This window comes from Vidua chalybeata, chromosome 8, assembly GCF_026979565.1.
Source record: "Vidua chalybeata isolate OUT-0048 chromosome 8, bVidCha1 merged haplotype, whole genome shotgun sequence".
Lineage (NCBI taxonomy): Eukaryota > Metazoa > Chordata > Aves > Passeriformes > Viduidae > Vidua > Vidua chalybeata.
Window position 1 is genome coordinate 1,385,817 of NC_071537.1, and position 23,734 is coordinate 1,409,550.

The window sequence follows — 23,734 nt, forward strand, 5'->3', positions numbered from 1 at the left end:
AAAAAAAAAAAAAACAAGTGAAAAAAAAAAAAGTCCATTTGTATTTAAAATTAACTAAACTATGGATTAATCCTCACAATCATAAAACTGAAAGTAGGCATGCAGACAGGGATAAGACAAAATTCAGTGCATCCATGCCCCCAGGCACAAGTACTCAACACTCTCTGAATGTGAAGTCATTTATGAAGTCCTTTACAACATGCAGTCAAAGAGGTTAATTGAAAAATTTCTTAATGTCATTATGAAAGAACTAGATTAACCCAAGTTAATTCACTTTATTGTTCAAAATAAAGAGGAATAAGCATTGAACTCACTTGCAAATTTGGGGCATGAATTAGGGGTGAGATGTTGTCTTTAAGGACTCTGCCAGTTTAATTAAGATATGGAAAATTACTTATTGTTCTTCACCACTAAAGTGCTAGGAATTAACAGCCAAATGTGATGCCTGTGCCTTTCATATCTCTACCATGTGTTTGTTTGTTTAATACCCATAAGACTACATCATTAAACCTCAAGCACTGATTTCACTAATTCAGCACGAGAGCTACATGCTACAGCAGCAAACACCTTTCCGAGTCAATCATAATTGAACAGCTGGATGTAAAATGCAATATTATTTTTAGGCTCGTCTCTAACTTTGACTTCAGACCACAAGCCCTGTTTTCCTCCCGAACAAAATACCTTCCTATCTTTGTAATATATCCCCTAAATATAGCGGGAGCACACGGGCGGCGTGTGACGTGCTTTATCCACTTTATCAGTTCCTTCCAATTAGAGACGCTACAACTGCCAACATTGCTGCACTGCTCTTGCCTTAGTGAAACATAACACAGGTTGTTTGTTTTCCTTTAGGAAGTATTACTTAAGAGAGCAGCAGACCTTGTTGAAGCCCTATATGGGATGCCCCACAACAACCAGGTAGGTCAGCAGCGCGCTCTTTGTTCCCAGGCCGACACGTGTAGATCAATACCTGCTCTGTGCAGGGCTGGCAGAGCATCAGCACGTTGCCTTTGTACACAGCCAGGCTTTGCCAGCCACCTTGAGGGCAGTGTGATGTGATGCAATGCTCCGAGGGAAACGCTTCATCTTCCCCTTCTCCTCTCGCCGCTCGTTTGCCTATCAGAAATGACAATTAAGTGCAAGGTGCCAAAAGCATAAGCAAGCATTAAGGCAAGAGAATAACCTTGAACTGGGGCCAAAATATACAGTGACTAATGGGAAGTCCTAAAGAAATCTGCTCAGCCAAGTGGATCAGCTGTACTGTATTTTGCAAACTGCTGAAAACACAAACTCCCGCCTTGGGCGTATAAAACCTGTGTGACAATTCTCACCTGGCTTCCAGTGCTAAACTGGAGTTTTATGTTAATTTCTTCCTTTCTTTATATTTACTGTGTGGAGGAGTAATTGGGCACGGGAAGAAAAAACAGGAGGTGTTGTTGAAACAAGCAGCAAACCCCCCATCCTCACTGTAATTCCACGTGAATCTCTTAGGTAAATTTTTGCGCTGTTGCGACTTGGAGCATTTGCACGAATCTGAGTTGTCAGTGGTTATTTTGTGTCTCTCTAGGAAATAATCCTGAAACGAGCAGCTGACATTGCTGAGGCGTTGTACAGCGTGCCCCGCAACCACAACCAGATCCCCACTCTAGCCAACACTCCCGCCCACACCGGCATGATGGGCGTGAACTCCTTCAGCAGCCAGCTCGCCGTCAATGTCTCCGAAACATCGCAAGCCAACGACCAAGGTAGGTGGGATTTCAAGGGTTAATCCTTCACCTTGTTGGCTGCTTCTGGCCTGTTCATGTGAGCTGATGTCACCGCCGTGTCCTCCCTCTCTCTGTCCCCCTAGCCGTGTGTCTGAGCGCGGAATGAAATGCCGTCTTTAACTTTTCTCGTAATATTTAATTCTCCCTGTTCTTTCATTTACCTGTTATCATAAAGCATCACCAGTGGGGCTAAAAAAAAAAAATAAAATTGGCAAAGTGTAGAAAGCTCTTTGTTATTCGCAGTAAATATACAGCGTGTATGGTTGGTTTATAAAATAATTATGTCTCGGTACCTCCACCTGGTTTTGGAATGTTTACACAGATAAATCTAATTTGATGTCTGTGATTTTAAAATACTTTGTTTGTAGGCATGTGTGACATATATGTTACTAATAAAAGTAATAGTTGATTTAATTTACCTGTTGTAATTGAAAATGCATGTAGCATATTGCATTTAAAATTAATTTTGATACTAATGAAAGGAGGGAAACAGGATTATTAGACATGTCCAAACGCATATTTTTTTTGCTTGCAACGTAATTATTAAATTGATTGCTCAGATAGGAACAAATTGTTGTTTAAAATCCTGATTCCGCTATGTTTCCTCTTCTAAAAAGATTGTCTTTTAATGCGTTTCCAAGCTAATAAGCCTTATAAAATTCTGTACTTGCTCTTGAATTAGTTTTCACTGATGGCTACACCTTACGAAAGCTTGTTGTTAGCATAAAAAATATCAATCACAAAATGAAGACCCCAAAACAGCCTTTTAAAGTAAATCACCGCAACAAAAAAGTTTTTCTTGTCAGCTCTGGCATTTGAAGGTGTGGAGAGGCTGAAAGTTCACGCAGTGTGTTGGTACAAAGCGGGACTCGAGCCTGTTGATAATTGCTCCTAAAGACAAACGTGAAGGCACCTGACACAGCTGGATCGAAGAGAGCTTTTGTTGGCTGTCTGTGCTAAGAGGAGAGACAACATAGAGTGCTCGCGGATGATTTAAGTAGGGTTGGCGTGATAAGGTTATCTCAAGCTGCAAGAGTTGATAGGGCAGTGAGAGACAACTCAGAGCAAAGCTGTGCAATCAATTAAAACTGTGTAATATATGCTGCATGAGGAAACCCCCCAGCCCTAAGTCTATCTTATAAAATAACATTATTTTTTTGGGGTGGGGGGGTTTCTAACACAGTAGGTTACAGTCGCAACACAAGCAGTGTTTCCCCGCGAGGATATGTTCCCAGCAGTACTCCTCAGCAGTCCAATTACAACACAGTCAGCAATAGCATGAATGGATATGGCAATGCCGGCATGCCCAATCTAGGTGTACCAGGTTCCCCTGGATTTCTTAATGGCTCCTCAGCTAACTCTCCTTATGGCAGTAAGTGTCTATTTTTGGTAACACATCATCATATAGATTCATATTTACTACAAAATCAACTCCTTGCATTGTTTTGATTTCCTCTATTGTCAGCTACTGGATAAAAGGAGGGGTGACTCTGGAGGCTGGACGTAAAAATGAAAATAATAAATTGATCTGTTTGTGCCAGAATACAATCTCAGATAGAGAAAAAAAAAAAAAAAAAGAAAAAAGAAAAGAACGAACAAAACAAAACGAAACAAACAAAAAAATAAAACAAAATAAAAATTGGACTGCGCAATTCGTAACAAAAGTCCAACACAAAAGAGTTTGCCTGTTATCCAGAGAGTGGCCAAGCCAAGGCATTTCATTTTTATTTTTTTATATATATTTTTTTTATATATATATATATATATCTATATATATTTTAAGAGGCAAGGCCCTATCACTCTCTTTTTCCGTGTTTGCCGTGAAAACCTCAATCTGAGTCCTGATTATTTTTGCTTTATTGCAGTAGTGCCGTCAAGCCCTACCATGGCAGCCTCTTCGGTCACCCTCCCTTCAAACTGTAGCAGTACACACGGCATTTTCTCATTCTCACCTGCCAATGTCATCTCTGCAGTGAAACAAAAGAGCGCCTTCGCTCCTGTTGTCAGGCCCCAAGCCTCTCCTCCACCATCTTGCACCAGTGCAAATGGAAATGGACTTCAAGGTGAGCCCGATCTCTCTCAATTTTCTCTCTGCTGCCTTTTTTTTTTATTTTTTATTTTTTTTTTTTTAATTTTTTTTTTTTCTTCTCGGGGAGAAAGGTACCTGGCTGGATTTTTCAGTGCTCTCGTAGTGATGCAAAAGCAGGGGGAGAAATAGGGTAGCGTGAATGGTCTGCTGAGGTTTTCAGGTTTTTAGTTCATTTTTGATGCTTGCATTAGAGCAAACACCAGTTGTTTTTCTGGCATTTTCCCTTAGGAGTTTGTGCCTTAAATTTTAAGGGAAGACTGTATCCTGGAATGTCTCTTGGAGGGTTTGTGTACTCCTGGTGTTTTTATGTTTTCTGAACACATTTCTGTGGATGTTTAAACCCAGCAGTGCTCTGGCAGGGCTCGGTGTGATTTCCTCACTTTCTATAGGGTGCAGTAGCGTTTTTAAATATGTCAAGTTAATATAAGTCAGGTTAAGCCCTTACTCAGTGGACTAAGCAGGCCTGTATGCAGTGGTTTGCATGCTCTGGTGGTGCCAGCTCTTACTGTGGTGTTAGAGCGGTTACATCCCTAAATGAACTAAATATTTTAATTAGGGCAGGAAATTTTAGTATTTTGCCTTTTTTAAAATTCGCAATCCATGTGATTTCATGTGGATAATGCCAGGAACAACTGATAAATCAGTGGCAGAATGTTCGTGGCCACCTGCAGGGTGTGGGGCAGGCGGAATTACGGCACAATGCGAGAACAAAAACACAAACAAAGAAGTCACCCTAACAAGGAAGACTCATGGCTCATTTTGCCACTTTTAGGGGGTATTCTGACCTGCAGAAGGTGAGACTGTAGGTGCATTAGAATCACTGGGAAGGTTTGTTTGCCTCTGGTGGAGTCTCAGTGCACAGTGCAGCAAATTGAGGCACTTCAGATCCCATTGAAACCAGGAAGGGTTGAGGACAGTCTCATCCCCGAGGTCGTCACTCCTCTTGACTTCCTCAGTTAAGCAGCAGCAGCGCAGGATTATTCATCCTTTGTATCACCATGACACCCATAATCCAACCAGCACTCACAGGCAAACAGATGAGGGGGATTTTAATTTGCCAAAGCAATTCTGGACGCCTGCATTTTGTGGGGTGCTGAAGGCACTTTGGAGAGACATTATCCCAATCCCGCAGAGCTGCCTGTCCACCCCAAATCCACTCCAGCATCTCAAAATGACTCTTCCTGTAGCTTGTTCTTAACTTCTTGGCCCAAAAAAAAACATCTGAGACCTTGTTATGCACTCAGGTCAGCAAAGAGCTGAGAATCCAGATGCACAAACTCATTGTAGCGTGATACTAAAGGAAAGGATAATTAAATTAACAGTTTTTTGCGTATTTCTTTAGTGGAAGCTCCACTGTGTTACTACTGTAAGTAGAAAACTATATCCATATTCTTAGAAAAGATAATCCATTCATAAAATAATCCAGTGTCCTACTTTCCTCTCTTTGTAAGAAGACACTGGTATAAAAAAATAAATCCTGAAATAAAATAATGAAAAAAAGGAAAAATGAGATAATAAAATAAATAATAAAAATTAGACAAAAATAAATTTAAAAAATAATATAAATGTGGTAACATATGGCTTAGATCTGAGGCAGGAAGATCAACTAATTGATTTTGATTTACTCTGCTAAACACAATTATTTAAAGATCTAAATTAAAATGATCCAGATTTTTGCCATTTCAGTATGTGAATAAGAGTCATATACTCAAGGTGTTAGGTACTTAAAATCTCTAGATTACCTCAAAGTGGGGTTTTAAGGAGAACTGGGAGGGCTGAATGCCTGCACTGAGCACCCGATGTCCCTTAGCACCTCCTCAAGCCCCCGGTAATTGCACATCTCCATCCTCAGGTACAAAATGCTTTTTGTATAAAGCTCAGAAGATGACTTGGAACCAGCCAATACTCATTTGTTAAATAGGTCATGGATTCAGCTCTTAAGCTGAGCCCAGCCTCACTTTGCACTAAGCTTTTTACATGCCCAGAGAGCCCAGCAAAGCCCTAACCATGCCTTCGACCCCTGATTTTTGGATGCTGCAATCCACGCAGCAGACTCGGTGTCATCCTTTTGGGTTTTGGATCAGCAGCTGAACTGAAAACCAAGTGTTGAAATTAAACAGATAATACATAGATCGATAAATAATTAATTAAATTAAAAATGTAATTTTCCTCTGCAAGCTGAACCCGAATAATTTTGTGTTGAGCAGAATGACCCAGAGAAACAGAATGCAGAATGTCCTTCTGGCCTGGTAATTAGAGCAGCGACTTCCAGGGTTGTGGCAAAAAAATTTACATAATTTATGCAAAGTAGACAGCACCACAAGGTGATGCTCGGTGTTGTGGGAGTTAGGGAACTGACATGGAATCACAGAATCCTGGAATGGTTTTGGGTTGGAAGGGACCTTAAAGACCATCTAGTTCCAACTTTGGGCAGGGAGACCTTCCACTGTCTTAGTCCTGGCTGCTGTCCTGTCCTGTCCTGGTCCTGCTCCTCTCCTAGGCTGCTCCAAGGCCAGTCCAGCCTGGCCTTGGACACTTCCAGGGATGGGGCAAGCACAGCCTTCCCTGTGCCAGGGCCTCAGCACCACCTCACCTCCCCCACCCAGGAGTCCTCTGTGCGGTCCTTCACCATCCCAGCAGAGGCACCATCCCTATTTCCACCCAAAGCTTTGAGTCAGTTCAGACTGAGCTCACAAAATTCACCCATTCATCCTCACAGATCTCAGCCTCTGCCTTGGCCTGAGCTGCAGCCAGGGCTGAGGGGCAGCACAGGGATGGGTTTGTCAGCTCCTTCCTTCATGAGACATCGTCAAGAAAAACCACCAACACTCCTGTGCTGGTACTTATCTACACTGCATTTGATACATAGAGTTCATTAGGGAGTTTCTGCTTCTTCCTTCCTATTTTCTCAGTCATTTGCTGTCAGGGAACTCTTTTTAAAGTTTAATTAGTTGCTTTCTGGACTCTGTACAATCACCTTGAGAGTTTTCAGATCAGCACATTTTCTACATTAAGTTAAAATATGGAATTTGAGAGCTGCAGTCCAATGCAGATGAAGTTTTTTTGGTGATCTTCAAGTGCAGAGTCTCATTTTAGGGCAGGGTGTGAAGGAGCTGAGCAACAGCTGAGGAGATGTTAGGAACGGTCACATTCAGTCAAGCCAAGAGGGCAGTAAGAGCTCATGGTCACTGGTGGTGCAGCAGAGGCAAATCCTGCAGTTTATGGATGAGTAAGGACTTTGGATAAGAATTCAGACAAGGGTGGTCCTTTTGCAGGGATTTGGGGGTTAATTGACCCCTCCCTGGTGGGCAAACCACTGCAGGGTATCTCTGTGTGGGAAAAATGCTGCTTGTGGTACATCTAAGTTGGTGAGAACAGCAGAACTAAGCAGTTCCAGCTGGACCTCAGGGGGATTGCTTTGTCCCCTAACAAAGAGTTAAACAGAGGTTGAGCTGCTCTAATTTCTGCCTTGTGCTGATGTAACCCTGAGCATCAGGACCACCCGAGCCCACCACACCAGAAGCAAGATCTTGCTGCCTGTAGGCACAACCCCAAAACCCTCTCTGAGCTGTAGGACCTACTGCCCAAGAGTGAACATGGAGAAGTCTGCAGGGGACGCTTTTTTTGTAAAGAGATCCAAGACACCTTCCAGTGGAAGGTGTCCCTGCTCATGGCAAGGGGTTGGATCAAGATGGTCCCTAAGATCCCTTCCAACCCCAACCATTCTGGGATTTGATGATTCAACAGTGAAGACAGAGGTTAAGAGTACAAAAAGGCAATCTGGGGAGATCTCAGAGAGGTCAGGCTGGGGGCAGTGCCAGCCAGGGCTGATGTTTACTCCTCCCCCTTGCTGCACCCATGCCAGCACTCAGAAGCTGCAGCTCTTGGAGGAGAGCTCTCTCCCTGCTGTCCCCAGGGCCTGACTCACTCCTGTGAGTAAGCCTACAAAAAAGGGCTTTTGGGCCGTATCCAAGAAGCCACAATCTTGTTGACTCTGCGTGACCTCCATAGTCTATGACCAGAAAGTCAAGTACTCACACGAATTTTTTAAGAGCAGGATCCAACCACGTGTGTTGCTTAGGGCAGAGAGCCTTTTCCTGCTTAAAACAATGAACATTAAAGGTAGAAAAGAATTTTTTTAGTGAGAGACTACTGGCTCGCTGCAAAGTTGGAAGGACAATATGTGTTCAAAATTTGGTTTTCAATTGTAATTTGCTTTCTATAGATTGTGAAAGATATTGCTCTCTGGTTATAGGACTATAATGCACAGCAAAAGGCTCTCTATATTCTTTTAAAATTGCATCCTGCTTAATTTTCTGGCCTTCCTCCAGATGAAAGTATTAAAATTATTATTAAAAAACTCACCAGCTCATTTTTCTTTAAGAAGGCGTTTGGTATCAATTTGCACAGCAGGAAGCTCAGTGCAGAAATTCACAATTGTCAGAGATTGCTACTAAAATAAATTGTGAAATGCACGTCTGGAGCACCAACCTTGCATCCCCCCTCAGACTGTGCCACAAAGCGAGTTCGACAGAAATGGTTAAATTAAAGAACTGAGATACTTTTTCTTTCCTCCAGAAAAATATGGCAGCAGATAATCTAAATTTTCACACAGCAGAATCGTAGCATGGTTTGGGTTGGAAGGGACCTTAAAACCCATCCTGTCCCACCTTCTGCCATGGGCAGGGACATCTTCCACTGTTCTAAACTGCTCCAAGCTCCAGCCTGTCCAACCTGGCCTTGGACTCTTCCAGGGGTGGAGCAGCTGATGGTTGAATTGCAGCACGAGGCACTTGAGGACATGGTTTAGTGGTGAGCCACGACAGTGCTGGTTGATGTTGGACTTGACCTTAAAGGTCTTTTCCAGTCTTAATGATTCTGTGATTCCATGACAGCTGTTCCTTAAAATGATCTCCTGCACCCCCGGGCCAGGTGCACCCCAGGTAACCAGACTGGCATGGTGACAGATTTGCTGCTGGCTGAATCCCACGGGAGAAGCCAAACTGAGAGCAGGGGTTTGGCAGGTCCAAGCACAGGGTGAAGTCATCTGCTGGCCGGGGCTGATGAAGGGTGGAACAGAAATTTAGTGAAGGGTTGTTTCTAAGGGTCTTTCGAGGGTGGTCAGGCCTTGGCAGAGGCTGCTCAGGGAGGTTTGGAGTCCCCATCCCTGCAGGAGTCCAAGGAATTGCTGGAGGTGGCACTCAGTGCTGTCGGCTGGGGACAAGGTGGGGGTTGGACACAGCTTGGACTTGGAGGTTGGACTTGATCTTGGAGACATTTTCCAACCTAAATGATTTTGTAATTCTCTGAAAACATGATAAGGAAACTGAATATTTTGGGTAGAAAGGCTCTCTGCCAATATAACCACTGTTCTCCAGTTGAATTTTGTAACTTCAGTTGCTGGTCAGGTTTATAACATTCATGATTATGAATGTTGCGAAATTATAACTTCAGTTTCGATTTTGACATTTTTGACACATTTAATTGGGGAGAAAAAATGGCAGAGTTGGAAGACTTTATCCTGTTTCACGAACATCAGCTAAGCTGTGTTTTAGAGAGGTTTAACTCCATCCAAATCCACAGAAGGCTCTGGCAGGACCAGGGGCTGCTCTGGGCTCTGGGTGCAGCTCTTGGAGCAATGCTGGTCGTGGTCGTGTTGCCTATGAAATGTGTACAGACCCAGCTCTTCCAAACCGTAAAGCTGCAACGGCGAACCTGAAATAAATTAATATTGTTGAAATTAATGAACTGAGAAATTGAAGTTCACATCGCTACACGAACAAATTTATTAATATCTGTTGTACATAAATTAATGAGAAATATCATTATGGCAAAAATTAAACAACACTAAAATGAAAGACTGTCTAAATTGTGCTTCTACCAAAGAGTTAACTAGGAAAAAACAGTGGTTGTTGGCATCTCAGTCTTTTTCTGTTAAGAAACCCCAGGATATGGCTGGTCAGAGGTTTAAATATCATGTCTTTTTACGATGGTTGAGCTCTAGGATTGGGAGAAGGTTTAGAGTTCTTGGTTTTTGGTCTTGGAGAGTCCTTGGCTTGCTCAGTCCTGCTTTCATCATGAAGTCGAATAGTGGAAAATGAGGTTTTCTGCCCAGGGCACCAAGTGGTGATTGGTGGGGATGTCCCCAGGGGATGGGGACACAGCCAGAAGAGCTGTCAGGAGAGCAGCTGAGCCTGGGGAAGTGGGGATGCTCTGCCTGCAGAGCTCCTTTCTCAAGGGGAGGCTGTTTGGGGTGTGTTTTGCTGGGAGGAGTGTCCGTGGTCCTTGCTCTGGGGACGCCGTGGAGGAGCCGGGCTCTGCATCCTCCCGCCCCGTCCCGTGGTGGCTCTGAGCCCAGCGTGCCAATAACAGCTCCTTTTCTTCTCTTTTTTTTCTTTTAGCCATGTCCGGGCTTGTAGTCCCGCCAATGTAAAGTCACTTTTGTTTACCTACCGTAGCGCCAAGCTGCAGAGGATGGGCTTAGGGGACAAGTTTAGTATATTAAGACATGCTGATGGAAGCAGTACCTTCACGCAGAATCAGCAACAAAATCGAAATGCTACAGGAAAAAACAAAAAACCCACAAAAAGAAAAAAGCCACAAAAAAAAGAAAAAAAAAAAAAAAGACTTTGTTTAAAGATTTTATTTAAACTATTAAGAATCTACATGCAAAACAACCTACTTCTTCATGAACAATTCCATTTTATTGACTGAATTTTTCTCATATTTTCACATTTCTCAGTCCTGGAGAATAAGGAAAAAGCGACGCCTATTTTGTATAAAGTTTCTGATTACGTCTTGGCTATGTCTAGTACTTGCTATGTGTTGGGAGAAACTTTGTGGATGCACCATTTTGATTATCATGAAACACTGATGAAAAATGCCTCCGAACATTTTTCTGTACTCATAACTAGATTCACAATGGTTGTGTATCTCTATAATGTGAAATATTTTTTTGTGGTGGAAAAAAAAAAAAAGGGGGCCAAGGAGGTTATGAGCCATCAAACTGGAAAAAAAAAACAATAAAAAAAAAAAAAAGGATGAATATATGATTAGGAAAAAAAAAAAAACCACACAAAAAACCGGGGCGCGGGGGCGGGCGCGGGGGGGTTTATCGTTGCTTAACTTCATCTTAATGAAATGGAACTTTGTAACTTATTGTAGTTAGAAATTGTAACTTTGATATTGAATTCTCTTGCCTTCAACAAGCACACTGACAGAGAAAAAAAAAAAAAAGAAATTGCTACTGTCTGTTGGTTTAAAAAAATGAAAAAAATATACTTCCACTGCTAGAGCTTCCTGTTAAGCAAGTGTGATCTGCAACATTTTTTCAACTTTTGCTAGCACTGTATACTATTGCATTTTAGGCTACTGTGAAGTCTATGTTTCTTGTACCAGAAAATTGTCCTTTTGACTTCTAGATCCTTCTTCCCTAATGTGTTTTGTATGTGGTTATAAAATTGTAGACTTTTGTGATTTTGCCAAAGTTGTAGCTAAATATTTATACACTTGTCTTGAATTTTTTTCAGATCCACTTAAATATTTAGACAAAAAAAAAAAGCAGATTTTATTCCTTATGACGCCTATAAGGAATAAAATAGTCTTATCCATTGCAACACTTTCTTTCACATAAACACTTGCAGTCACTAAGGGAATTTATTTTGTAACATATCAACTATAAATATTGTATTTATCTTTGAAATTTTGTATATTGCTTTTCATCATTTTTTTTTATGTTCTTGTATGTATTGGTTTTTGTCCTGGCCTGGTATCGTGATGCTGAAAATAGCATTAAGCCAAGAACTGTTGCCTTCATGTTTTTCTTTTAAATAAATCAGTGTCTGTGCATTTCATTTGTACTTCATAAGGTTGCTATTGTTTAGCCTTTCCATCCTTTTAAATTTTTTTTTTCAAAAATTCAAATTCATTGTTTATTTTTATATTATTTTTAAGTTATCAGAACAAATAATTTTGAAAGGAAAAGTCGTTTGTTGTATAGTCAAATCAAAATTGTGCCACATGGCTGTAATGAATACTAGTAGAATATGTGCATGTGATACAGCCACAGAAAAGATGAATCTATTTTGTGGTTGCATTTTTTATTTTGTTTTTGTTTGTTTGTTTGTTTTCTTTCTTTTTTTTAAATTTTATTTTAATTTTTTTTTTTTTAAGATTGTAAAAAGTCATTTTTAGCTGCCACCCATGACTTTGCCACATAGCTGAACTGTGTTTACTGGAAAAATTCAGAGGCCTAAAGTTTAAAAATAAATTCACTTCTGATGTTTTAATTAAAATGTTTGCCACATGAACTTCTCTGATGCCTTAAAAGTGAACTTCTTTGAAGAACTTTTGTGCTGTTTTATCACAGGCTTACACCACAATTGTCAATCACGACTTCATTTGGATGATTTCTGGTGTAAAAAATAAGGGGGGAAAAAAAGCACAATCCTGGTGTACAATTCTGCCACTCCTTTATGTGTCGATTTTCTGCTGCACTCTGCATTCTCTCAAACCCTGCTCTGCTCAAAACCAGGGAAGGTTTCACGGGAAATCAGGATCACACCGAATTTTTAATGTCTGGGAGTTGTTTATTTAGGTTTCTTGGGGTTTTTTTTTTTTTTAGGGAACTTTTTGTAATCAACTCGTAGCCGATGGTACTTTTTAAACTGGAATGACCTCCGTTGTATTCCGTGGCTCTCAGTGCCAAATCCAGCCAGAGAAACGTGGAGTTGTTTTTATTTTTACTTTGCACTAAATCTTTTGCCAGCGCAGCACTGCAAAACATGTTGCAAACTGCAGCAGAATTCACCTTTTAACCAAAAAAAAAAAAAAAAAGGAGGGATCATTTTGTTTATTATTATTAATTTTTTAAAATATTATTATTATTTTTGTAATTTTTTTTTTTTCTCTTTTGGGCAAAAAAAAATTAAAAATGCACATTTTAGCCAAGCTTTTCTGAAAGGTTTAGAAGAAGGGTTCAGCGTAGCACAGCTCTGTGAGCACGGCCAAGGCTTGGCTAGGTGGGAAAGCCTGAGAAGTCACTTTGGAACTGAATTGCCTCCGTTATATTTTGTCTAAGTAAGGTTTTGCTCTAAAAAAAAAGGTAAAAAAAAGAGGTCACGTGTACATGTTAAGAAAGTCTGCAAGTTCCTTCATAAATGCAATCTGTTTGTGTTTTAGATTAATTAGTCAATGCACTCATTGCTTCATTGTCTCCAGACGGAAAGCTTCACTAAATGGTAGATTTTACTGTTAAAGACCCTACAATAAGATTGTTTTATCTGTACATTTTTTCATATATTTAACTGTATAAAAAAATGTTCATTTTACACAATATTTAATTAAAGTATTTCTTGTCTGTGAATTTCATTTTTAGTAATTTTATCTGGTTTGATTATTAAAAAAAGTGACTAAACACTAAACGAAATAATGCAACACTGGGGGTTTCATTTCTAAATACCAGAATTTTTATTCCTTTGTTATGAAAAAGCCCAAACCCTTGACGTGGTCTTTCCAGTTCCCTGGAAGGAGGATGAGGAAGGAGATCTCTGCTCTGCAGTGGCAATCACTTGTTGCTCAGCCTTGGTGAAGTATTTATCCAAAACTGTTCACTTTTTGTGAAGATACCTGCAGAATATCTCTTTTTCTTATTTAACCAAAACAGTGCACTTCAGACAGGCTTTTTGTAAAGCGAAGGTAACAATAGATTTTTTTTTTTTCTTTTACTATTTTAATATCATATTGTAAAAGTCTGTAAACAGGAAAAGTTATTTTAAACAAAGCACAATCCAAATTTTCCATGTGGTGGTTTGACACTGAAGGTCGACGTGCTCGTCTCTTAACTGCTGAGAAGGAAGCAAATTCTTTTGCTAATTATAATACTGAGCACAAACATTCCATCCTCTGGGCCATAATATGTGCAATGCACCTAAAATGGGTACAAAAATATATTTATGATGAGGTGGGCACATGCAGCGTCGGAGCTGGAGAGAGTTGCAAAGCTTTGCCTGATGTACAGGTCTGAGCTCCTTACCCCAGACATCAAATGTGCTCCTGTATCCTTGTGTGTGACCAGCACCACCAAAAACCAGGGTATTTCCACAGGAACATGGGTCTGGCATGCGCCTGCGGTGGTGAAACGGGGAATTTGTTCTGGAGTTTGATCTGGTCATTAATCAGAGGGCTGCTGACAACTTTGAGAGGGCACCGAGAAACTCGGAGCTCCAAAGTGAATGGATGGAGTGGTGCATGTGGATCCAGTGCCAAAGGACACGCTGAGTGTCCCAGCCCCTCCTCGGCTGCCCGTGGTTCAGGGATGGAGTGGGGAGAAGGCAAAACTCACTGCAGTCACAACCAACAGGAAAACCAGGATTTTTAACCATGCTTCCTTTCTTCTCCAGTATTTCCATAGTTTTCATGTCAAATGAAAACTGATTTGATGAAAAACCGCTGTTAAAGCTGCAGAACACTTTGGATTATTATTATTATTATTATTATTATTATTATTATTATTATTATGCATTGAAAACTGTTCCACTCTGAGTGTGTGTCTGTGTATCGTGTTTAAAAGGCGGCATAATCAGATGCATCCCACTAAAAAATAAGCTGGTTTTTAGGGATGAAAGTCTTCACGATGCCTACTGGCACTTTTCCTTTTAGTTTTATTTCAAAGGTTTGAATAATGAGCATCTAAATGGTTCCTCTAACTTACAATGCAAGGAAAATACAAAAGGAGAAAACCCACATATGACATACTCCTAGAGCAATCCACCACCTACGACACATCTGGGTAAGAGCCCTGCTGAGGAAATATGTTGTGTCAGCCCACAGTGATTTTAGACACAGGAAGATGATAAAAATTCCTTAATCAAAACGAAGGAATAAGAGTCTCTAAAAGTACATGCCAATTATTGCAGAGCAGCTTTTAAAAGTCTTTCAAGCTTTTAAAGATTATTCAAAGCACTTGAAATAGGCTTCAATCTAATGCCTCATTTCATTGCATTAAACAGCCTAGTTAATAAAGAATCAATATATTCAAAGGGCAAGGTTATCTTTTGTCTATAAGGGGTGGTGTCATTCTGAACCTTTTATAGTTCAAATGCTGAAAAAGACCTCATGAAATCCATACTCATCAAGTGGGTCAACTAGAGCAATAAAGAGGCCTCTGAAAGAATGGCTGCACTCCTTTAAAACAACTATAAGTCTTATCTCCCCACATAGTCCTCGCCAGGCTCCGCCAGAAAATGTCAATTTCTCATCAAGACAAGAGTCCCGGCGATAATTTTTTTTCCAGAGAATACACACAATTAGGAGAATGCAGAAAGGCCCCACCAGTGATTTGTAGCTTATTATGTCACCGGCGGGCCGCGATCCGCCGCTAAGCAGATAATAAGGGCTGTTGATAACCGAGGTGTCAATAGGGCCCGCAGTGATTTTTGAATGCGAGCCCTTGCGCCGCGCGTCCCCTCTCGCGCAGATCGCGGCACCGATAACCGCGCACCCGCCAGCCGCGGCCCACAATTAATGCCCTGAATAAACGGCACAAAGGAGCGCGGGTTCTTTATGCTCTCTGAGACAATTCCCTGCTTTACCCTTCAAGGAGTTCTTTTATGTGCGAATAAGGTTGCTTTTAATGAAATTGAAACTCATCAGAGGAAATCAAAACCTTCAAATCAGATTGCAAATTGATTTTTTTTTTTTTTTTTTTTTTTTTTTTTTGGGCCACTTGTCGTTGTTCGACGTAGTGCCCTAAGTTTTACAGGGAAAGGAAGAGAAAGCATCCAGTCTGGAGTCAGGGCATGCAAACAACCTCTAAACTAAAGCATACAAAGGAGAGACATTCCTAAAGTCCCACAAGTCATAAAAAGTTTTTAAAAGTTGTTGGTGTTCTTCAAAACCCTACCTTTACCCAGATACTTCATAAAAGACAAAAGCTGTAATTAAATGAACTGTCCTAGAACTTAAAATTGTAGAAACCAAATAATGAAACCCAAGCCATTTCCCTTTCTCATCTGCAATGCTAAATTTCATTTTTCGATGAACTATCAAATATAATTGTTCAGTGTTCAGGTCAAAATTAACTGACACAGGAGCTGAGACCTCCTGGTGTGGGACCCTGCTTCAGCTGGTGACTCACTGAAGCACTTTGGCCAGCTGGAATATGACAGTGACAGAGGTGATACAGTTGTGGCTCTATTTTATTTCTTAAACATTTTATTCCTTAATCATTTAAATAAAGCAACAGTTGCACTTAATGGTTTTGTTTTCTCTCTGTTGGCTTCATGCTACTACTGAAAGGACATAATGAATTAAAGGGTGCAGTTAATTAGTCACAAAATTGTACATTTTTGGTGCCCACAAAGCTTTTAGAGGATTTTGATTACGTGGCTCTTTGTTTGCATTTATCTTTAAATAAATGAAGCTGTTTGAGAAATGACTTTGTAGCAAAAGCAGGTACTGAAGAGGGGTGATGAGGGTGCAAGGAAATTACCTGAAGGCTGCTTTGCTTCAATCAGACAAAAATCACAAATTTCCTACTGTGTAAAATATAAATAGAGATATCAAGTGGAAAAAAAGGAAACTGAGGCTGGAATTGGTGTGGGTAACACAGCCAGTCAAGAGCTGCCCTGTATCTACAAGGAAACTTGGGATGGAAATACCAAGGGGAAGATGGAGAGAAGAAGGGAGGAAGATGTGAAAAAAATTGTACAATGAAACCCAATAAAGTTGTATTTAATCATCTCCTTCCTCGTGCCATGGAATTCTGTCGTGGGAGTGAGTTTTTGGGGTGTCTCTGGAATTGTTTGGGTTGGAAGTGACCTTAAAGCCCTCCCAGTGCCACCCCTGCTATGGCAGGGGCACCTCCCACTGCCCCAAGGTGCTCCAAGCTCCATCCAAGCTGGCCTTGGGCACTGCCAGGGCTCCAGGGGCAGCCACAGCTGCTCTGGGAATCTGTGCCAGCGACCCTTTGCCCCCTTAGGACAGCTCTAGGTCCAGGCTCTTGTGTCCACAGACATAAAGGAAACTGTAATGAGTATAAATAATAATAGTAATAATAATAAAATAACCTCTAATAACCATTTCACAGATCTGCTTGGGCAGACCAGTTCAGCCCATGGTGCTTCTTCAGCTTTTTGGTTTATCTGTGTGTCTCATCTTGGAGTAGGTCATGAATCCAAAAATTGCTGTAGTGTCCCAAGGATCTCTGCAAGGACTTCCAAGATTTCTCCTCAGATATTTCTTCACTTATTTTATGCCTTAAGCACAGCCTGAAAAAATTTACAGAGGCCAAGCAGAGGGTAGGGACCAGCCAGAGGCTTTGAGGCACCAAGGGGTGAAGCCAAGCCCATGGGTGAAGACCCATGGACCTCACAAATCTTAAAAAATCTTAACAAATCACTGGGGCTGTTAAAGCCTGAGCAGCAGGGGCCCAAGGATATCAGTACTTAGCAAAACAGAAACATAAATGATGGGGTTTTTTTAATTGGAAAGCTACTCGGAGAAGACTTTTCAAAGCTCTAAACCAGTATTAGCTAGCCCAAACCTGCTGAAATAATGTTTTACAGATGTCCAAGCCAAGCCATCCTTGCCCACCTCTGTCCTTTTCCAGAGCTGTATATCCCCCACCAGGGATTTGTCAGGATCCTTCAGCAGCTCAGCCCTGAGCAGTGACAGAGCACAGGGAAAACACGGACTAAGGGCAGCACTTTTAACAAAAAATTGTGTCCTGGAACAACCTATTCAGGGTGTTGCACATAAAGATTTCGAAAATGCTCCTCTGTTGGTGGTTGTAAAAGGCCATGACCAAGTAACTGGAATGGCTCGAAAATAATCAATACCTAAACAAACACAGAAATACAAAAATTAATAAATACAGTTGAGCAATTAGCTATATTTACATTAGCGATGCACACCAGAAATCTGCAAAAAATAATTTTAAACTCGGTTTTCTTTTTTAAAATTAGCCTGGAAAGCAACTACCAGAAGCAAAGCTCTGCTCATGCTGGCCAGGTGCAGCCCCCAAGTGTTATAAAAGAACCTATGGGGACTTTATCAAGAGGAGAGGCTTTTCTCCCCAGCTGTGTGATGGGGAGGGTTTGTTTAGCATTCTTCTGATGTCACAGAGTGCTTTGGATTGGAAGGGAGCTGAAGGATCACCCAGTGCCACCCCCTGCCATGGGGCAAGGACACCTTCCAGTATCCCAGGCTGCTCCAAGCCCTGTCCAGCCTGGCCTGGGACACTCCCGGGTGCTGAGGCTGGCATTTCACCCACCAGTTTGGATCAGAGCAGAGGCTGCCATGGGAAGGAGCTAAAGGAAAATAATAACTTGGAAAAATAAGTCAGATTAAATGCAAAAGGGATTTAGGCAGATGGCACTTTGTGAGGTCATCTCGAGGTGGTTCAGATGACCGAGCTGGCAGGATCCAGCTCAGCAGCTGCAGTCAGAGTTTTTTTGCAGTGACAAACTTGGTGGCAGCGATTTCAGCAATGCCAGAGTTGGGTTGGTTTTTTCCTCTTCGTTTCAATGTATTCATCTTGTTCAGCTCAATGACGAACTCACTCAGAACTGAAAACATGACTGGGAGTTGGAAGAGCAGAAAATGTGCTTTCTTCTCCCTATCTATGAATAAAAAATAAATTCCAAAGGATAACATCTGCTGGGTTTTAAAATCTTAAGGATGTAATGATCAGAAACCACCTATTATTTTTTTTTTTACTATAGATAATAATATCTCCTTTGCATATTAACTTTATCAGTCAAATTAATTAATGAAATTTATCATTCAGACGCAGAATATGCTCCGTGATTTTGCAGCCAGCACTGTTTTGGTAGGTCTGGTTAACTGATGGAATTAATGCTGTTCTCACCACAGTGATACTGAACTCTCATTTCCATCCAAAAAGAACTTGACAACTCATATAATAAAAAAGAAATGCAACATTTTGCATTCTCATCCCTACAAAGATATAAACCACATAATCAGATTGCAAAATATAATTGCATACATGAATGTAAATAAATTAAATAATAGGGAGAGCTCCGTGATCAGTCAAAGGAAGTGCAAATTCAGTAACGCTCTTAGATTTGAACAAAACCAGTTAAATTTGTTGATAATGGGAATAATCTCCCCTTAGGAGAATGAGCTGACATTCTCAGGGAAAAATTAATAAAAGATAGATCAGACAGTACATTTTCCCTCATTTTCAGTGAAAATTGTATTTGAAAAACATCCTGGATGCAGATAAGATTGAATTTTCTATACATTTTGAGGGAAACAGTCTTGTGGTTTTCTCAAAAAAATTTTTTTTTTGTCCTTCTAGTCAAGTTTTGGGTTCTTTTTTCCCCCTCTTTCTTTTTTCCGTCTTTTTTTCCCCTCTTTCTTTTTTCCATCTTTTTTTTCCCCCTTGCCATCCCACTGGAGTGGGTACTTTGGGCAGGATGGTGAGCAACCAGATGTTGGAGGGGCAACGGGAGAAGGAGAAAGGTTCATATCTGAATGTGTCCCTAAATAAAGCCATCCCGTGAGCCTCAGCCTTTTGGCTTTTCTTTTACAGAAACCCACCCTTCTTTTTCCCCTCCCTTGACCCATACCTTCCTGAACTGGGATTTGGCAATCACACTCCTTAGGCTGCTTACTGAAACCTCCTCGTGTGTGTGGTTTCCTGCCACTGGCCCTGGTGTTTGCTGTGGCACTGAATGTGGAACCAGAGACATCTGGGATCATTTCCAGCAGCCCATCTGGGGCTCTTCCAAAGCTGCTGTGGGGAACAGCACTGATGCCCAGCTCTGTCCTGCACCTGGGGGGGACATCTTTAGGTGATGTTTTTCCAGTACCAGGTGATGTAAAGGAGGTGCAATATCACAGAATCATGGAATGGTTTGGGTTGGAAGGAACCTTGAAGCTCATCCAGTTCTAACACCTTGACTCGACCAGGCTGCTCCAAGCCCATCACACACCTGTGCAGGCCTGTGTGTGCTGCAGCCTGCAATAATTTGGATCTAACATTTTTTTTCCTTTCAAATCATTAATTTTTTTAAAAAAAATTCCAACTCCTTGGAGATCATGTGATACAGGAGATCACAGGTGATGCTGCTGGGACAGTTCAGTTCCAGCCCCTGAGGGCAAAGCTGTGACACCAACACCAGCTGATCTCCTGAAATTCTTCTCTTTGGGCTGCATTTTGCTGCCTCACTAAAGCTGAGCTGCACCTACCCCAGCCTGGCCTTTGTTCAGTGGGAGGCTGAGCCTGAGCTCTCTCCCAGCCAGCCACGGGAGCATCTGGAGCGTGGTGCTGCCCAGGGATGGCAGATGATCTTGGATGTTTGATGTTTCCAGCAAAGAGAATCCTCTCACCTTTCACCACCTCTCCCCTCAGCCCTCACTCAGCGGCTCATCCCGGGCTCATAGTGGGGGATAACCCATCCCAGCCTGGGCTCAGCTCCCTGGAATACATGATGTGGAACCTGGGAAGCCGCCTTGGATCCGCCCCAGTGAGGCACAGGCACAGCAATTAGTAAAATCAAGGTGTATTTCCTACATCATGCAGCTGGGGGCATTTTGCAACTCATTTCGCCAGAGAAAAACTTGTTATTTAATTGCCTTGGCTGCTGCTGGATCAGATTCAAAATGAGTGGGAATATCAGGTCCTGCCAGATATATTCAATCATATTCCTGCTTTTTTTTCCCTGACTGGATCCGACATGCCAGTAAGCAGTGAAGCAGTTAAATACGGACATGTGAATTCCAGCAAAGCTGAGATTTCAAACTTAACACCCCGCCAGGAGGAACGAGGAAAACGAGCATCTCCCTCCACTCCCTCCCTGTCCCTGTGGCGAGTTTAAGGGGAAGAGAATTCACAATGGTTTGGCCAAAGGATGGAAGTCGGATATTTCCTATTCACCCTGATGAACCAATAATAACATCTTGTGCAGACCCCAAATGAATAAATAATAATAAAAAAGCCTGCCAGAATTCAGGATTATGGGCGAGGTGAGGCCAGAGCTGATGGGCACGGTGGAGATGGGGTACAGGGGCACTGTCCCCACTGGATGGGATGGGGTGGGGCATTTCCTACATTTCCTACCACCACAAGCCTGTGCCCAAGTGAAACTGGGTGGAGAAGGGGAAAAAAAGATATGTCTAAATGAGTCCAATACTGATTATGGAGTTCCTAAGAGGCAATCTAATTTAGCTATATAAAAATCATGAAAGGGGAAGAATTAATTGATACTAATGAGTTATATGAGATAGCATCATAATTAATTCCTAAATAGAAAGAGGACATAGGCTGGAGCGAGGGGGGGATCAGGCTGGCCTATATACCATAATAGATTACAGAGGCTGCTTGAGATGAGAAACAAACTGCCAAAGTCAGAGTGGGACGGAGTTAGGAAGTCTTTGCCAATGCAAAGAAAAGTCTTTCCAGCAAATCCTGAGAGCTGGGAAGTTCAAGGACCACTTTGCCGTGTCCCTGCTGGTCCCTCCTTGGCATTTGCACCAGCGACACCCTGGCCTGGTCTGTCCATCAGGGAGCACAACCACAACCCGTGCTGGTGGTTACTGAGGTAACTACAGAGATTTGATTTGATTTCCCCCCCGCCACACCAAATCATGTGGTGAGTAAATCAGTGCATAATCCCACAGCAACGTCACAGAGCTCCAACACTGTTGCACCAACTTGGACAGATAATTTAGATGTGATATTTGGAGCCCAGCTGCCTTTTTTCTGCTCCATTTTTACTCCTTTAGGGGACAAATCACAGGTGCCCACTCATACACTGGAAGACAAAAACCTATGATGAATCACAGAAGCAGAATTATATAAAGACAGGACATTGTTTCTGTAAATTCCATAAAATCATCATCACATCCTGACTCCACGTTCACCAAATCAGAGACCCCTGCAGACTGTCTCCTGAAAACCAATATTAGAAGTTGTGATTGGTTTTTGTTCTCCATCTTAGCTTTAGTTTGCAAAAAATTCAGTTGCTACTGCAGGGTAGAGCTCAAAGTACATTCATTTATCTATGCTGGGTGCTTTTTTAGAGGGGAAATCATGGAAAACTATTTTCAGAGTTGTGTTCACTAAGAGAAAAAAAAAAATAGAAGAGAGCTGGAGAGGGATTTTGGACAAGGGCCTGGAGTGCCAGGACAAGGGAGAATGGCTTTGCACTGCCAGAGGGCAGGGTTAGATGGGATATTGGGAAGAAATTAAATATTACCATATAATCCAAAGCAGGCGTGGGATGGAGCCACGCAGAGAAATGGAAATGGGGTAGAAAATCAGTAATTTAGATGTGAGGTGCTGATGTTCATCAGCCTTAATTTACTAATGAAGGCTTCTCCTAAGATTTAACTTCATCCTTCTAATACTACCCATACTGAATTTTCAAAGTCAGTGCTAGCCTGATAAGCTCTTCCCAGTACAAATAAATTAAACATTAAATGGAAATAATGTGTGGATTTCCAGCTCTGGGTTTGCTGCCCAGTTTAGCGCTGCCACTGGTGCTTCTTCCTCATGACAAATTCAAAGTGATGAATGTACCAAACAAGCCACAGTGTTTCTAAAAATTACACCTAAATTTGATGGAGAGCCAAGGCAGTACACTGCAAAAATATTTGAGCAAGAGAAATATCTGAAGGAAGATGAAGGAAATGGTAAAGAAAAGGATGAGGATGAAGAAAATGATGAAAATTAACAAAGAGATGAAGGAAATGATTGAGACAATGATGAAATAAATAATGAAGATTAAGAAAAATACGATGAAAATTTAAGAAATGTAAACAATGGTGAAGAAAATGATGAAATAAATGGTGAAGGTGAAAATATGGAAAAAAAGATGAGGAAAATGATGAAAAAGAACACAAAATTACTAAAATTAAGAAAATTAAGAAAAAAATACAAAGATGAAGAAAATGATGAAATAAATGATGGAGACGAAGAGGAAGAAAAGATGAAGAGGAAGAAAAGCTTTCACCAGAGCCACCCCAACAGGCTCCCCGCAGCCGGATCCTGCTCGCAGGTGGAAAAGCCGCTCGGACGCCGGCACAGAGCTGCTGATAAATCTAATCCTGAAGGATTGGAAATGAGGTAAAAGAAATTCTGATGAAAATTATGTACATGTACTTTGACAAGCTCATAAACACTGCAGCCATGATAAGTTTTCTTATTTTTTTTTTTTTTTTTTAAGACCCGACACAACTGTGTAAGCCCAAACTCTAATTTTTACAGCCCTGGGTTTGGAAATCTGTCATTGGGAGATATAATGGAAAGAATAATTGCCTGGTGGCTGCACAAACAGGAGATGTGTTGTCAGGCTGCAGTTTGGAGGCTACATCTGGCTTCGGAAATGATTGATGCTGTCTCTGTGTGTGATTCAGGAAACCATTTTTTCTCCTTTCTTTTTTTTTTTTTTTTTCCCTTTTTCCCCTTCCTCCCCCCGCTAACACAACCACCACGCCGAACCTTCAATTAAATCAGTATTAAAGAAAACTTTTTGATTTATTCCTCCCGCACCGCGGTGCTGCGGCCGGGCAGCGCGCGGCCCTCGCGGCCGCGGCGGGCACGTGATCCCAATTTGAAATTAAAAAGTCATGTCTGTATAACACAACAGCATTCTCATTTCCTAATACTCTGCTTTTTACTACTTTGCATTCAACTGTGAAAAGTCTTTTAAAACTCTGAACAGCAGTAAAACTTGAATGAATTTTTGACCCATTATTGCATAGCGGGTGCGCTTTCCAAGTTGGAGAGACTGCCAAGTTCTCCCCACCTAATATTTCCACTTTAATTGTGCCACTTGAGAAATTTACGTGCCTCAAAATATGGCATGAATCTTACGCTTATTGCAGTATCATTAGCAGCAACATTTAAGCA

General features: G+C 41.4%; 1 protein-coding gene across 6 annotated transcripts in view; it reads left to right on the forward strand.

Moving 5' to 3' along the window:
* The window catches only part of EBF3 (EBF transcription factor 3), a 120,934-nt gene extending 110,070 nt beyond the window's left edge, over positions 1–10,864 (forward strand). For 2 of the 6 annotated variants that reach the window (XM_053949411.1, XM_053949412.1), the window contains exons 12-16: positions 853–918; positions 1,568–1,745; positions 2,950–3,138; positions 3,632–3,829; positions 10,257–10,864. In XM_053949411.1, the coding sequence (XP_053805386.1) occupies positions 853–918; positions 1,568–1,745; positions 2,950–3,138; positions 3,632–3,829; positions 10,257–10,288 (663 nt within the window). In that variant the 3' untranslated portion in view covers positions 10,289–10,864. The remainder of the gene's footprint in view (positions 1–852; positions 919–1,567; positions 1,746–2,949; positions 3,139–3,631; positions 3,830–10,256) is intronic. The other 4 variants (XM_053949413.1, XM_053949414.1, XM_053949415.1 and 1 more) reach the window with 2 other exon arrangements.
* Positions 10,865–23,734: the final 12,870 nt, after the last annotated feature.